The sequence below is a fragment of the Gossypium hirsutum genome, chromosome D09 (genome assembly GCF_007990345.1).
Source record: "Gossypium hirsutum isolate 1008001.06 chromosome D09, Gossypium_hirsutum_v2.1, whole genome shotgun sequence".
In the NCBI taxonomy this organism is placed as follows: domain Eukaryota; kingdom Viridiplantae; phylum Streptophyta; class Magnoliopsida; order Malvales; family Malvaceae; genus Gossypium; species Gossypium hirsutum.
Genome location: NC_053445.1, coordinates 50062652 through 50076664, shown reverse-complemented (window position 1 = coordinate 50076664; position 14013 = coordinate 50062652). Strand labels below are relative to the sequence as shown.

Here is a 14013-nt window from a genome sequence, read left to right as displayed (position 1 = left end):
TTAACCTATAATATATATAAAAATAAAATGTTATATTATGAAATTGAAAACCGGTTAACATTGTATCGATTATCCAAAACTAAACTTTTTATTTAACAAATATCTTTTTTTTTTATTATAAATAAAATTTAAAAGCCATAACAAATGTGTACAATCATTCCTACAAAAGACAATGATGAAAGAAAGAATGTCCATCAGTTCATGGGATAAAATGCAATTCCAAGTCAAACTGTTCCGGCAGCAAGGGTTGTTGGAGTAAATTCTTCAGCACCAGCATGGATTGCACCCGTGCATATCAGCTGCGTTGCGCTCGCAACTATAGTTATCACTTCCAATGTCCGCTGCATTATCCGCCACCGCCAGTATAAATAATACATTCAAATTAAATGAAATAAAATTTTCTTTTAAATATCAGTTTAATAATTAAGAGACTTACCAAATTGGCATCTGTCCAGCCAATGTAGATCTCTTTGCATGCAAACCTACAAAATCAGCTCCATACATAAGGTTCTAAATACGTATAAAAAGTTAAAAACTACCAAAAAAAATTATATAAAAGTCATCAACAATTTTACTTTAATCCCAAGATATTGGTGTATTTTCACGTACCATTTTGAATTTATTAATATTTTTTTTAATGATATATATATAAATATGTATCAATGAAGTAAAAACTAACCCCATGGCCAGCATAGTGAGGGTCCAAGTGAGAAGGGAGGAAGCAGCGGCGGCACCTAAATTAGGGGCATCCCATTGAAGAACATTGGTGACACCGGTAACCGAGGTGGCGACCCCCACAACACCCGCAATGAGGGAGAAAATCACAAAGAGGCCGGTGGCCATGTTTCCCATCGGAAAGTATATCGGAAATATACGAGCCGGGATTGATAACACAGATGCTGCAAAAATCCAAATACAATTTTAAGAACAATTATTTTGTGAATTTGACACAAACAAAGCAGTTAAAAATGACCTGTTTCATGGGTTCTTTCAATTGCATGATTTACTGCCCAACCAGCTATTATTGTAACAATGATATACAATCCAAGATTGAGAAACAACAGCATTAATGTAGTTCCAATAGGGTCGGAAGCGTGTAAATTATTGTACTAAAAAATCACACAAAGTTCAATTCCCAGGGAAGAGAGGTGGATCACAAGGATCTCTTAAATACCAAGTCTTTCCTTAGTCAGAATATTCCTTCTAACGTAATTTAATAGCACAATTAAATACTACTATTATACCCTCAAATATTGAAAGAAAAATAGGACAAAAAGAACACAAGAGTTTTAACGAGGTTCGGTAAATTATACCTATGTCCTCGGGCTACTAAAACCAGATGATAACTTTACTATCTCCAAAATATTACAAACAAATAGAATTCCTTAAGAATTCTCAAATGGGAGAAGAGAGAAAACTAAGAGAGAAAGATTGGTTGGGATGAATTGAAATGAGAAATGAGAAGGCCTATTTATAGTTGAGGTTTAAGGACCAAACAATAAATAGCCCATTATCTCAAGGACCAAAAAAAAATTATCCCATGCCACTTTTTCAAAGTCAACTTTAGGGTGCTAAACTTGCACCACTTGGATTGTTTTCCATTAAAATTGTCTGCCATTAATCATAATGTTAACAATCTCCACCTTGAAGATTTGATTAGGATAATCACATCTTCACACACTTCCTTCAACTCCCCAAATTTGATAAAGCTATCTTTTGTAGTGCCTCCAAATGCACTCTCGAGCGCCATACACCTGAAGGTGCTCAAATTCTCAGGATGTTAATCAAGTTCAAACAATGATTAAACTTGATTGTTGTTACCACCTTGGTCATCATATCTGCGGGATTATCTGCTGTTGGAATCTTCTGAAGTAGAATTTTTCCTTTTTCAAAGACTTCCCGCACAAAGTGATATCTTACGTCGATATGTTTGGTTCTTGAATGATAGACTTGATTTTTCGCTAAATGAATAGCGCTCTGACTGTCACAATATAAACTTATGTGACTTTGAACAACTCCTAAGTCTTTCAACAATCCATTAAGCCAAATAGCCTCCTTAACAGCTTCTGTAACTGCCATATATTCTGCCTCTGTAGTAGACACAGCTACTGTAGACTGTAAGGTAGACTTCGAACTCACTAGGGCTTTCGCAAGAGTAAACAGATACCCCGTAGTTGAACGACGTTTATCTAAATCACCAGCAAAGTCGGAATCAACATATCCAACTACAAACTGACCAAGTGCTTCATCCTGTTCAAAAATTAAACCAACATCTACGGTTTTTCGAAGATACCATAGAATCCATTTCACAGCTTGCCAATGTCCTTTTCCAGGATCATGCATATACCTGCTCACAACTCCAACAACTTGTGAAATGTCAGGCCGCGTACACACCATCGCATACATCAAACTCCCAACTGCATTAGCATATGGGACTTTTGCCATATATTTTCTTTCTTCTTCAGTTTTCGGAGATAATTGAGCACTAAGTTTCAAATGAGAAGCAAGTGGGGTACTTACATGTTTTGTGTTTTCATTTACACCAAAACATTGTAATACCTTTTTCAGATATTGCTTCTGATTCAAACAAAGCTTGCCTCTCTGTCTATCTCTACTTATCTCCATGCCGAGAATCTTCTTGGCCTCACCTAGATCTTTTATCTCGAACTCTTGATTCAACTGAGCCTTCAGCTTATCTATCTCTTTTTGGCTCTTCGAAGCGATTAACATATCATCAATATACAAGAGTAGATAAATGAAAGATCCGTCATGCAGCTTCTGCAAATACACACAATTGTCATATTTGCTTATTGTGTACTTCTGCCTTCTCATAAAGCTATCAAATCGCTTGTACCACTGCCTCGGGGATTGCTTCAATCCATATAGCGATTTGTTTAGCTTACAAACCCAATTTCTACCACCATCATCTGTGTATCCTTCGGGCTGAGTCATATAGATCTCCTCTTCTAACTCACCATGCAAGAAAGCCGTCTTAACATCAAGTTGAGCTAGCTCCAAATTCAACTGTGCTACCAAGGCCAACAAAATTCTAATGGAGGAATGCTTCACAACAGGGGAAAATACATCATTGTAGTCAATTCCCTCCTTCTGAGCGTAGCCTTTAGCTACCAATCTTGCCTTGTAGCGAATATCCTTCTTGCTAGGAGATCCATCTTTCTTTGCGAATACCCACTTGCATCCGATTGCCCTTTTACCTTTCGGTAATTGCGCCAACTCCCAAGTATTGTTCTTCCGGAGAGACTGCATTTCTTCATCCATGGCGCTTTTCCATTTATCACTTTCTAAGCTTTGCATTACTTCTTGATAAGTGATAGGAATATCATCAACAACGGGAAGGGCGTAGGCCACCATATCAGTAAATCGAGCAGGTTTACGAATTTCTCTCCGTGGCCTTGCAACTGCAACTGGTTCTGGTGTACTTAGTGGTTCTTGGGTCAGAACCTCTTCAACCTCTAATTCCTCCATTGTGGCTGGAGAATTAGACTTATTAACTGGGCAAATCCCCATCTGCTCAAACTCCACCTGTTTTGGAGTACACTCCACCTGCTGTGGAGTATTGCTCGTCTGAATATCTTTATCTGCTACCTTTTTCAATGTGGCAGATTCATCAAAGGTAACATCTCTGCTACAGATCATTTTCTTTGTGCTTAAGCACCAAAGACGAAATCCCTTCACTCCAGAAGTGATTCCCATAAAGAGAGCTTTCTTTGCCCTTGGATCTAACTTTGACTCCTTCACATGGTAATATGCAGTGGTTCCAAACACATGTAAGGAATCATAATCTGTAGCCGGTTTTCCAGACCATACCTCCATAGGAGTTTTTCTTTCTAATGCAGATGATGGCAAACGATTAACAAGATGGCCAGCGTATGTCACAGCCTCAGCCCAAAATTGCTTGCCCAACCCAGCATTGGACAACATACATCGAACTTTCTCCAGCAATGTTCGATTCATACGCTCTGCCAATCCATTCTGCTGTGGTGTATCCCTAACTGTGAAGTGTCGAACAATACCATACTCTTGGCACACATCGAAGAACGGATCACTTTTATATTCCCCTCCATTGTCCGTCCTAAGCCGCTTGATTTTCTTGCCAGTCTGGTTTTCGATCATAGTTTTCCATTTAAGAAAAACTCTAAGCACTTCATCCTTAGTTCTCATGGTATACACCCAAACTCTTCTGGAAAAGTCATCAACAAAAGTAACAAAGTAGTGTTTTCCTCCCAATGAAGGTGTCTTGGAAGGCCCCCACACATCTGAGTGAACATATTCCAAAATACCTTTTGTATTATGGATAGCAGTACCGAATTTCACTCTCTTTTGCTTTCCCAGAACACAATGCTCGCAAAATTTTAATTTGCAAGCCTTTGCACCTTTCAACAATCCTTGCTTTGCCAGAATTTGCAAGGATTTTTCGCTGGCATGTCCCAACTTCATATGCCACAACTGTATTGAGTCCAATTCTTTGTTGCCGGAAGCTGTAGCGACTGCTCCAATAACTGTACTACCTTGGTAGTAATACAAGTTATTTTTCCTGATGCCCTTCAATATCACAAGTGCGCCAGATGTCACTTTCAAAACCCCATCTCTCATAGTAACAACTGAACCATTGGATTCCAGGGCTCCCAATGAGATGAGATTTTTCTTCAAACTGGGCACGTACCGAACATCAGTCAGAACTCTGGTTGATCCATCTTTATTCTTTAATTGGATTGAACCTATCCCAACAGTTTTACAGGCATTGTCATTGCCCATATAAACAACCCCTCCATTTAGTTCTACTAAATCAGAGAACCACTCCCGGTTAGGGGACATATGATAGGTACAACCCGAATCTAATATCCACTCATCTGAATGGAACGGCGATGATGATGCAACCAGTGATAGTTCAGAGTCACTGGTATCATGCTTTGCAACACAAGCATCTACATCAGCTTTTCCCTTATTCTTCAGCTTTGGACAATTTTTCTTCCAGTGGCCTTTCTCATGACAAAAAGCACATTCATCTTTCCCGAGTCTGGACTTTGACTTTGATCTCCCCTTTTGAGTTTTCTTCCGAGTGTATGAACGACCTCGGACTACTAAAGCTTCTGTATCTCTGATTGAGTTTTTCTGTTTGTCATTCTTTCTCTGTTCATAACTGTATAAGGCCGCACAGACTTCGCTCAGAGATATATCACTCCTGCCATGAAGTAGAGTAGTTTCTAGGAACTCAAACTCTTCAGGAAGTGACCCCAACAGCATCAAAGCCAAATCTTCATCTTTGAATGTCTCATCCATATTCAGCAAATCAGTGACTAACTGATTAAATTTGGTGATGTGATCATTCATTGTGGTACTTGGGACGTATGTGAAGCGAAACAGTCTTTTCTTCAAGTGGAGCTTATTTTGACTGTTTTTCTTCAAAAAATTTTCTTCAAGTGCCACCCACAACTTATTTGCAGAAGTCTCCTTTGAAAAAGCATACCTCTGCTCTCGAGAAAGGCATGATCGAATTGTGCCACATGCCAACCGATTGATCGCCTTCCAATCTTTCTCCTGTACATTATCTGGTTTCTCTTCATCAATGACAATGTCTAGACCCTGCTGAAAAAGGGCATCTAGAACCTCACTTTGCCACATACCAAAATGGCCCGTGCCATCAAAGATCTCTACGGCCAATCTTGCATTTGCAATTGTCGGTCTTGTCCACATGGACGATGTTGAAGCTCCTACATCGACCGTTTTCTCCATAATCTTTCAATATACCTAAGGAAATCTTTTCTGATGTGGAAGATCAGTTTAAACTGCAACCACAGAGCATACTACGATTAACCTTCGGCTCTTGATACCACTTGTTGTTCTAATAGGGTCGGAAGCGTGTAAATTATTGTACTAAAAAATCACACAAAGTTCAATTCCCAGGGAAGAGAGATGGATCACATGGATCTCTTAAATACCAAGTCTTTCCTTAGACAGAATATCCCTTCTATAGTAATTTAATAGCACAATTAAATACTACTATTATACCCTCAAATATTGAAAGAAAAATAGGACAAGAAAGAACACAAGAGTTTTAACGAGGTTCGGTAAATTATACCTACGTCCTCGGGCTACTAAAACCAGATGATAACTTTACTATCTCCAAAATATTACAAACAAATAGAATTCCTTAAGAATTCTCAAATGGGAGAAGAGAGAAAACTAAGAGAGAAAGATTGGTTGGGATGAATTGAAATGAGAAATGAGAAGGCCTATTTATAGTTGAGGTTTAAGGACCAAACAATAAATAGCCCATTATCTCAAGGACCAAAAAAAATTATCCCATGCCACTTTTTCAAAGTCAACTTTAGGGTGCTAAACTTGCACCACTTGGATTGTTTTCCATTAAAATTGTCTGCCATTAATCATAATGTTAACAATTAATGCAGTTGATTTTGATCCTCCAGAACCCATAGTTTTAATCTTTTTTGAGCTAAAGAGAAACAATAAAAATAAATGAATTCACAAGGAATTGAGACAGGGATCAGTTATGTATATATAAGCAAGGACTGGGTTCTTTTTCTCCAATCATGAAATTTATTTAATCATATTTCTTGGATGTTCTTCACTCACTTTTTCATATAAAGTGGAAGTGACGCTTCTTCATTTCAAAGTAATGGCTTGTATTCCTATTTCTTTTCTGAGGTTACCTCAATAGAGGGATAAGGAATCCAAATATTCAATCTTGTATTTATTTTAGTTGGAAAGTGGATTGGGCTGGAGAGTTGTGCCGGAGAGTTAGCAGGATTTGTAGAGTGAGCATTTGTACGAGTGTTTTGTAATGGAGAAGAAAAAGTCATTAGAGTAGTGTAAGAGAGTATAAGTAGAGAAGAGATTTGTTAAGTATGACTACTATTTTAGTCAAATTTAAGAAATAAACTTTCAGTTAAATTTTATTTATTTATTTCAATTAAACTCTGATTAGTCTAAATTATTTTATTATTATTTGACCTATGAATTTAACTTATAAATTGACTATTTTACAACTTTAGAAAATACACCTATTAGAGATTAGAACTCATAACACATTTAGAGAATTTTGTATTTACGTTTTGAGAGTTCTTTGTTTTTGGGTTTAGTTTTTATCTCAATCTTTTGTACTTTTCATTCTTTTGTCATTATAGTAAAATTATATTTACTCGTAATCTTTTATTCTCTTTGAAGAGGTTTTTCCACATTAAATTTGTGTGTTCAATTTCTCAATTTATTTTGCTATTTTTTTACTTGTTGCTTAATCAGGTTGATTCCAACAAGTGATATCAGAGCTAGTTCAATTTTCATAGATCAGCTCATTCAGAGATGACAGCAACAAGGTTTGAAATTAAGAAGTTCGATGGTGAGAAATTTCAATCTGTGGCAAGTTCAGATGATGGCAATTCTAGTTCAAACCGGCTTGAAAAAGGTTATTACCGGGAAAAAGCCTGAGAATTTAAATCAAACAGAATGGAAATAGCTTGATGAAAAGACCTTGTCAGCAATCCAGTTGTGCCTCGCAAATATGGTATTGCAGGAGGTATTGATAGAGAAGACCTCATCCGCCTTCTGGATAAGGTTAGAAACTCTTTATGCGACTAAGTCTCTGGCTAACCGTTTAGTGTTGAAACAACGTCTATTTACGTTTCACATGAACGAAAGTGAGCTTCTTAGAGATCACATCAGTCAATTCATTATTCTTTTAAGTGATTTAAATAATGTTGAGGTTCATATTGACGATGAAGATCAGGCTATGCTATTATTGTGCTCTTTACCCCCTTTTATACAAGTCTTTCAGGGAGACCCTGATTTGACAGAGATAAACTCTCATTTGAATATGTGAAGAGTCATTTGTTGAGTAGAGACAAACTCGACAATGAGTTTGGTTTGGATAGCAAGGCAAATAGGCAAGTTTCTGTTTTGGTAGCATCAAAGAAACGAGACAAAAGGTGTCGCTATTGTAATAAGTTAGGTTACATCAAAGCAAATTATTATAAACTGCGAAATAAAAGAGCTGCTGAGAGTAACGAGGAAGATGTAGCTGGTGCTAATTTGGCCGATGAAAGTGGTGATGATTTCTTGTTAGTGTCAATGAGTGATAACTCCAAACTTACGCCCAAGTGGATCCTAGATTCGGGATGTTCTTTCCACATGTGTTCCAATAGAGAATGGTTCTCCACATACAGTTCGGTTGAAGGTGGAGTTGTGTGCATGGAAAACGATTCATCTAGTAAGGTAATTGGTGTTGGTACTGTTAAAATTAGGATACACGATGAGACGATTAGGACACTCTCAGATGTCAGGTATGTACCTGATTTACGAAAGAATCTCATCTCCTTGAGTATTTTAGACTTGAAAGGATGCAGAATCAACATCGAGTCGAGCAACATTAAAGTATCTCGTGAAGCTCTTATTTTGTTAAAAGGTAAAAGAATCGGCAACCTTAATATTTTTGAAGGTTCTACAATGACCAGTGAAATTGGATGTCCCTCGTCCGTTAAAGAGTCGAAGTCAACTCGTTTGGAGCGGAGGCAACATGGTCATAAAAGGGAAAAATGTATAACTGTTTTTTTGAAGAGAGGTTCTCTTTTGGATGCATGTTTTGAAAAGTTAAGGCATTGTGTTCGTGAAAATCAGACTCGGGTTAGTTTTAATTTGGCAGTGTACAAGTCGAAGGCTAGAAGTCTTCCAGTTTCTAAGCACAGATTCGACTTAATTAATTCCCTACATAGTTCAAGATAGGCCCGTGGCGGGTTTTGGCAAAGATGGCATTGTGGAAATATGAGTCAAGGTGGAGATTTGTTGAGTATGACTCCTATTTCAATCAAATTTGAGAAATAATATTTCAATTAAACTTCGTTTATTTGTTTCAATCAAACTCTGATTAGTCTAGATTATTTTATTATTATTTGACCTATGAATTTAGCCTATAAATAGGCTCTTTTACAACCTTAGAAAATACACCCATTAGAGATTAGAACTCATAACACATTTAGAGAATTTTGTGTTTACGTTTCGAGGGTTATTTGTTTTCAGGTTTTCGAGGTTTAATTTTTATCTCCATCTTTTGTACTCTTCGTTTTTTTGCCATTATAGTAAAATTATTTTTGCCCGTGGTTTTTTCTCCTCTTTGAAGGGTTTTTTACACGTTAAATTTGTGTGTTTAATTTCTCAATTTATTCCATTATTTTTTTACTTGTTGCTTAATCGGGTCGATCCCAACAAGATTGATACTTGAAATTTATACCACGTTGCATAGTCATTGCTAGATGAGACATGCAGCTTGGGCTACGCTTTGATAAACATGTTGGGAGGTAAAAGCATTTGATTAGGGTGTTAATTCAAAATAACGGATTGAATTCTATTTACCCACAAATTAATTAAATCGGATAAAAATTTAATTGAATTGACAATTGAATCAGTTTTCTTTTTTCTTTTTAAATAATTTATTCAATTAAACTAGATAAATCGATCGGATTTATGATCCAACTAATTCAACTATCAATCCAATTTTAAAAACCTTTGATTAAAACTACTTTTATGTAAAATTACATACTCTATAAGCTCGAAGCCTATTTGCCTTATGTTTCTTTGGATTCTTAATTTGAGTTTGTTTAGATATTAATCTACTCTATTATATAAGTAGGATAAATTTGAAAATCGAATTGTACATGTTTAATCTAATTTAATAGTGAGATGATTTATTAATTAGTTGGCATGAATTGCAAAGTCTATATTACTTTGGATGGAATAAACTTTTCTTGTTCAACATTGCAAAGAAAGAATGAAGTTGAATGGTTCGGTAGCAAGCATTTATTTATCTATTTAAATCGTAATTGCATGTCTGGTTTTTATTTAGGTAATCAAACTTTGACAAGATAAAGAAAAAATGGTTGAAAAGACAAATTAAAAGGGGTGTTGAAAAGTCAAAAAAATGGGAGGTGCAAGTGGCACCGAAAGAAAAAAATGGTAGGCAAGTTGTTTAAAGTTGAATGGGATAATTGCAATTTTGGTCCCTAATTTTTAGGCTATTTGCAAGTTAGTCCCTGAACCTCAACTATAAATAGGCCTAACCATTTCTCATTTACACCATCCCAACCAATCTTTCTCTCTTAGTTTTCTCTCTTCTCCCATTTGAGAATTCTTAAGGAATTCTATTTGTTTGTAATATTTTGGAGATAGTAAAGTTATCATCTGGTGTTAGTGCCCGAGGACGTAGGTATAATTTACCGAACCTCGTTAAAACTCTTATGTTCTTTTTGTCCTATTTTTCTTTCAATATTTGAGGGTATAATAGTAGTATTTAATTGTACTATTAAATTACGTTAGAAGGAATATTCTGACTAAGGAAAGACTTGGTATTTAAGAGATCCTTGTGATCCACCTCTCTTCCCTGGGAATTGAACTTTGTATGATTTTTTAGTACAATAATTTACACGCTTCCGACCCTATTGGAACAACAAGTGGTATCAGAGCCGAAGGTTAATCGTAGTATGCTCTGTGGTTGCAGTTTAAACTGATCTTCCACATCAGAAAAGATTTCCTTAGGTATATTGAAAGATTATGGAGAAAACGGTCGGTGTAGGAGCTTCAACATCGTCCATGTGGACAAGACCGACAATTGCAAATGCAAGATTGGCCGTGGAGATCTTTGATGGCACGGGCCATTTTGGTATGTGGCAAAGTGAGGTTCTAGATGCCCTTTTTCAGCAGGGTCTAGACATTGCCATTGATGAAGAGAAACCAGATGATGTACAGGAGAAAGACTGGAAGGCGATCAATCGGTTGGCATGTGGCACAATTCGATCATGCCTTTCTCGAGAGCAGAGGTATGCTTTTTCAAAAGAGACTTCTGAAAATAAGTTGTGGGTGGCACTTGAAGAAAATTTTTTGAAGAAAAACAGTCAAAATAAGCTCCACTTGAAGAAAAGACTGTTTCGCTTCACATACGTCCCAAGTACCACAATGAATGATCACATCACCAAATTTAATCAGTTAGTCACTGATTTGCTGAATATGGATGAGACATTCAAAGATGAAGATTTGGCTTTGATGCTGTTGGGGTCACTTCCTGAGGAGTTTGAGTTCCTAAAAACTACTCTACTTCATGGCAGGAGTGATATATCTCTGAGCAAAGTCTGTGCGGCCTTATACAGTTATGAACAGAGAAAGAAGGACAAACAGAAAAACTCAATCAGAGATACAGAAGCTTTAGTAGTCCGAGGTCGTTCATACACTCGAAAGAAAACTCAAAAGGGGAGATCAAAGTCAAAGTCCAGACTTGGGAAAGATGAATGTGCTTTTTATCATGAGAAAGGCCACTGGAAGAAAAATTGTCCAAAGCTGAAGAATAAGGGAAAAGCTGCTGTAGATGCTTGTGTTGCTAAGCATGATACTAGTGACTCTGAACTATCACTGGTTGCATCATCATCGTCGTTCCATTCAGATGAGTGGATATTGGATTCGGGTTGTACCTATCATATGTCCCCTAACCGGGAGTGGTTCTCTGATTTAGTAGAACTAAATGGAGGAGTTGTTTATATGGGCAATGACAATGCCTGTAAAACTGTTGGGATAGGTTCAATCCAATTAAAGAATCAAGATGGATCAACCAGAGTTCTAACTGATGTTCGGTACGTGCCTAGTTTGAAGAAAAATCTCATCTCATTGGGAGCCTTGGAATCCAATGGTTCAGTTGTTACTATGAGAGATGGGATTTTGAAAGTGACATCTGGCGCACTTGTGATATTGAAGGGCATCAGGAAAAATAACTTGTATTACTACCAAGGTAGTACAGTTATTGGAGCAGTCGCTACAGCTTCCGGTAACAAAGAATTGGACTCAATGCAGTTGTGGCATATGAAGTTGGGACATGCCAGCGAAAAATCCTTGCAAATTCTGGCAAAGCAAGGATTGTTGAAAGGAGCAAAGGCTTGCAAATTAAAATTTTGCGAGCATTGTGTTCTGGAAAGCAAAAGAGAGTGAAATTCGGTACTGCTATCCATAATACAAAAGGTATTTTGGAATATGTTCACTCAGATGTGTGGGGGCCTTCCAAGACACATTCATTGGGAGGAAAACACTACTTTGTTACTTTTGTTGATGACTTTTCCAGAAGAGTTTGGGTGTATACCATGAGAACTAAGGATGAAGTGCTTAGAGTTTTTCTTAAATGGAAAACTATGATCGAAAACCAGACTGGCAAGAAAATCAAGCGGCTTAGGACGGACAATGGAGGGGAATATAAAAGTGATCCGTTCTTCGATGTGTGCTAAGAGTATGGTATTGTTCAACATTTCACAATTAGGGATACACCACAGCAAAATGGATTGGCAGAGCGTATGAATCGAACATTGCTGGAGAAAGTTCGATGTATGTTGTCCAATGCTGGGTTGGGCAAGCAATTTTGGGTTGAGGCTGTGACATACGCTGGCCATCTTATTAATCGTTTGCCATCATCTGCATTAGAAAGAAAAACTCCTATGGAGGTATGGTCTGGAAAACCGGCTACAGATTATGATTCCTTACATGTGTTTGGATCCACTGCATATTACCATGTGAAGGAGTCAAATTTAGATCCGAGGGCAAAGAAAGCTCTCTTTATGGGAATCACTTCTGGAGTGAAGGGATTTCGTCTTTGGTGCTTAAGCACAAAGAAAATGATCTGTAGCAGAGATGTTACCTTTGATGAATCTGCCACATTGAAAAAGGTAGCAGATAAAGATATTCAGACGAGCAATACTCCACAGCAGGTGGAGTGTACTCCAAAACAGGTGGAGTTTGAGCAGATGGGGATTTGCCCAGTTAATAAGTCTAATTCTCCAGCCACAATGGAGGAATTAGAGGTTGAAGAGGTTCTGACCCAAGAACCACTAAGTACACCAGAACTAGTTGCAGTTGCAAGGCCACGGAGAGAAATTCGTAAACCTGCTCGATTTACTGATATGGTGGCCTACGCCCTTCCCGTTGTTGATGATATTCCTATCACTTATCAAGAAGCAATGCAAAGCTTAGAAAGTGATAAATGGAAAAGCGCCATGGATGAAGAAATGCAGTCTCTCCTGAAGAACAATACTTGGGAATTGACGCAATTACCAGAAGGTAAAAGGGCAATCGGATGCAAGTGGGTATTCGCAAAGAAAGATGGATCTCCTAGCAAGAAGGATATTCGCTACAAGGCAAGATTGGTAGCTAAAGGCTACGCTCAGAAGGAGGGAATTGACTACAATGATGTATTTTCCCCTGTTGTGAAGCATTCCTCCATTAGAATTTTGTTGGCCTTGGTAGCACAGTTGAATTTGGAACTAGCTCAACTTGATGTTAAGACGGCTTTCTTGCATGGTGAGTTAGAAGAGGAGATCTATATGACTCAGCCCGAAGGATACACAGATGCTGGTGGTAGAAATTGGGTTTGTAAGCTGAACAAATCGCTATATGGATTGAAGCAATCCCCGAGGCAGTGGTACAAGCGATTTGATAGCTTTATGAGAAGGCAGAAGTACACAAGAAGCAAATATGACAATTGTGTATATTTGCAGAAGCTGCATGACGGATCTTTCATTTATCTACTCTTGTATGTTGATGATATGTTAATCGCTTCGAAGAGCCAAAATGAGATAGATAAGCTGAAGGCTCAGTTGAATCAAGAGTTCGAGATGAAAGATCTAGGTGAGGCCAAGAAGATTCTCGGTATGGAGATAAGTAGAGATAGACCGAGAGGCAAGCTCTGTTTAAATCAGAAGCAATATCTGAAAAAGGTATTACAATGTTTTGGTGTAAATGAAAACACAAAACATGTAAGTACCCCACTTGCTTCTCATTTGAAACTTAGTGCTCAATTATCTCCGAAGACTAAAGATGAAAGAGAATATATGGCGAAAGTCCCATATGCTAATGCAGTTGGGAGTTTGATGTATGCGATGGTGTGTACGAGGCCTGACATTTCACAAGCTGTTGGAGTTGTGAGCAGGTATATGCATGATCCTGGAAAAGGACATT

The 14013-nt window shown here is 37.6% G+C and overlaps 1 protein-coding gene across 1 annotated transcript; it reads right to left on the bottom strand.

Moving 5' to 3' along the window:
• Positions 1-196: 196 nt before the first annotated feature.
• Positions 197-6456, bottom strand: LOC107892828 (membrane protein PM19L). Its single transcript, XM_016817869.2, has 5 exons — positions 6428-6456; positions 974-1071; positions 680-899; positions 437-482; positions 197-341 (listed from the first exon to the last, which is right to left on the bottom strand). The coding sequence occupies exons 1-5, from the start codon at positions 6454-6456 to the stop codon at positions 225-227; spliced, it is 510 nt and encodes a 169-aa protein (XP_016673358.2). The 3' UTR covers positions 197-224.
• Between the last annotated feature and the right edge of the window lie 7557 nt (positions 6457-14013).

What these genes read in the sequence shown, in the direction of transcription:
- LOC107892828 (XM_016817869.2), bottom strand. Translation starts at nt 6,456, where the DNA reads ATGGGTTCTGGAGGATCAAAATCAACTGC. An exon ending in GGAGGATCAAAATCAACTGC is followed by an intron (nt 1,072 to 6,427) that starts ATTAATTGTTAA and finishes TATTGGAACTAC; the next exon opens with ATTAATGCTGTTGTTTCTCA. An exon ending in CTCACTATGCTGGCCATGGG is followed by an intron (nt 483 to 679) that starts GTTAGTTTTTAC and finishes CTGATTTTGTAG; the next exon opens with GTTTGCATGCAAAGAGATCT.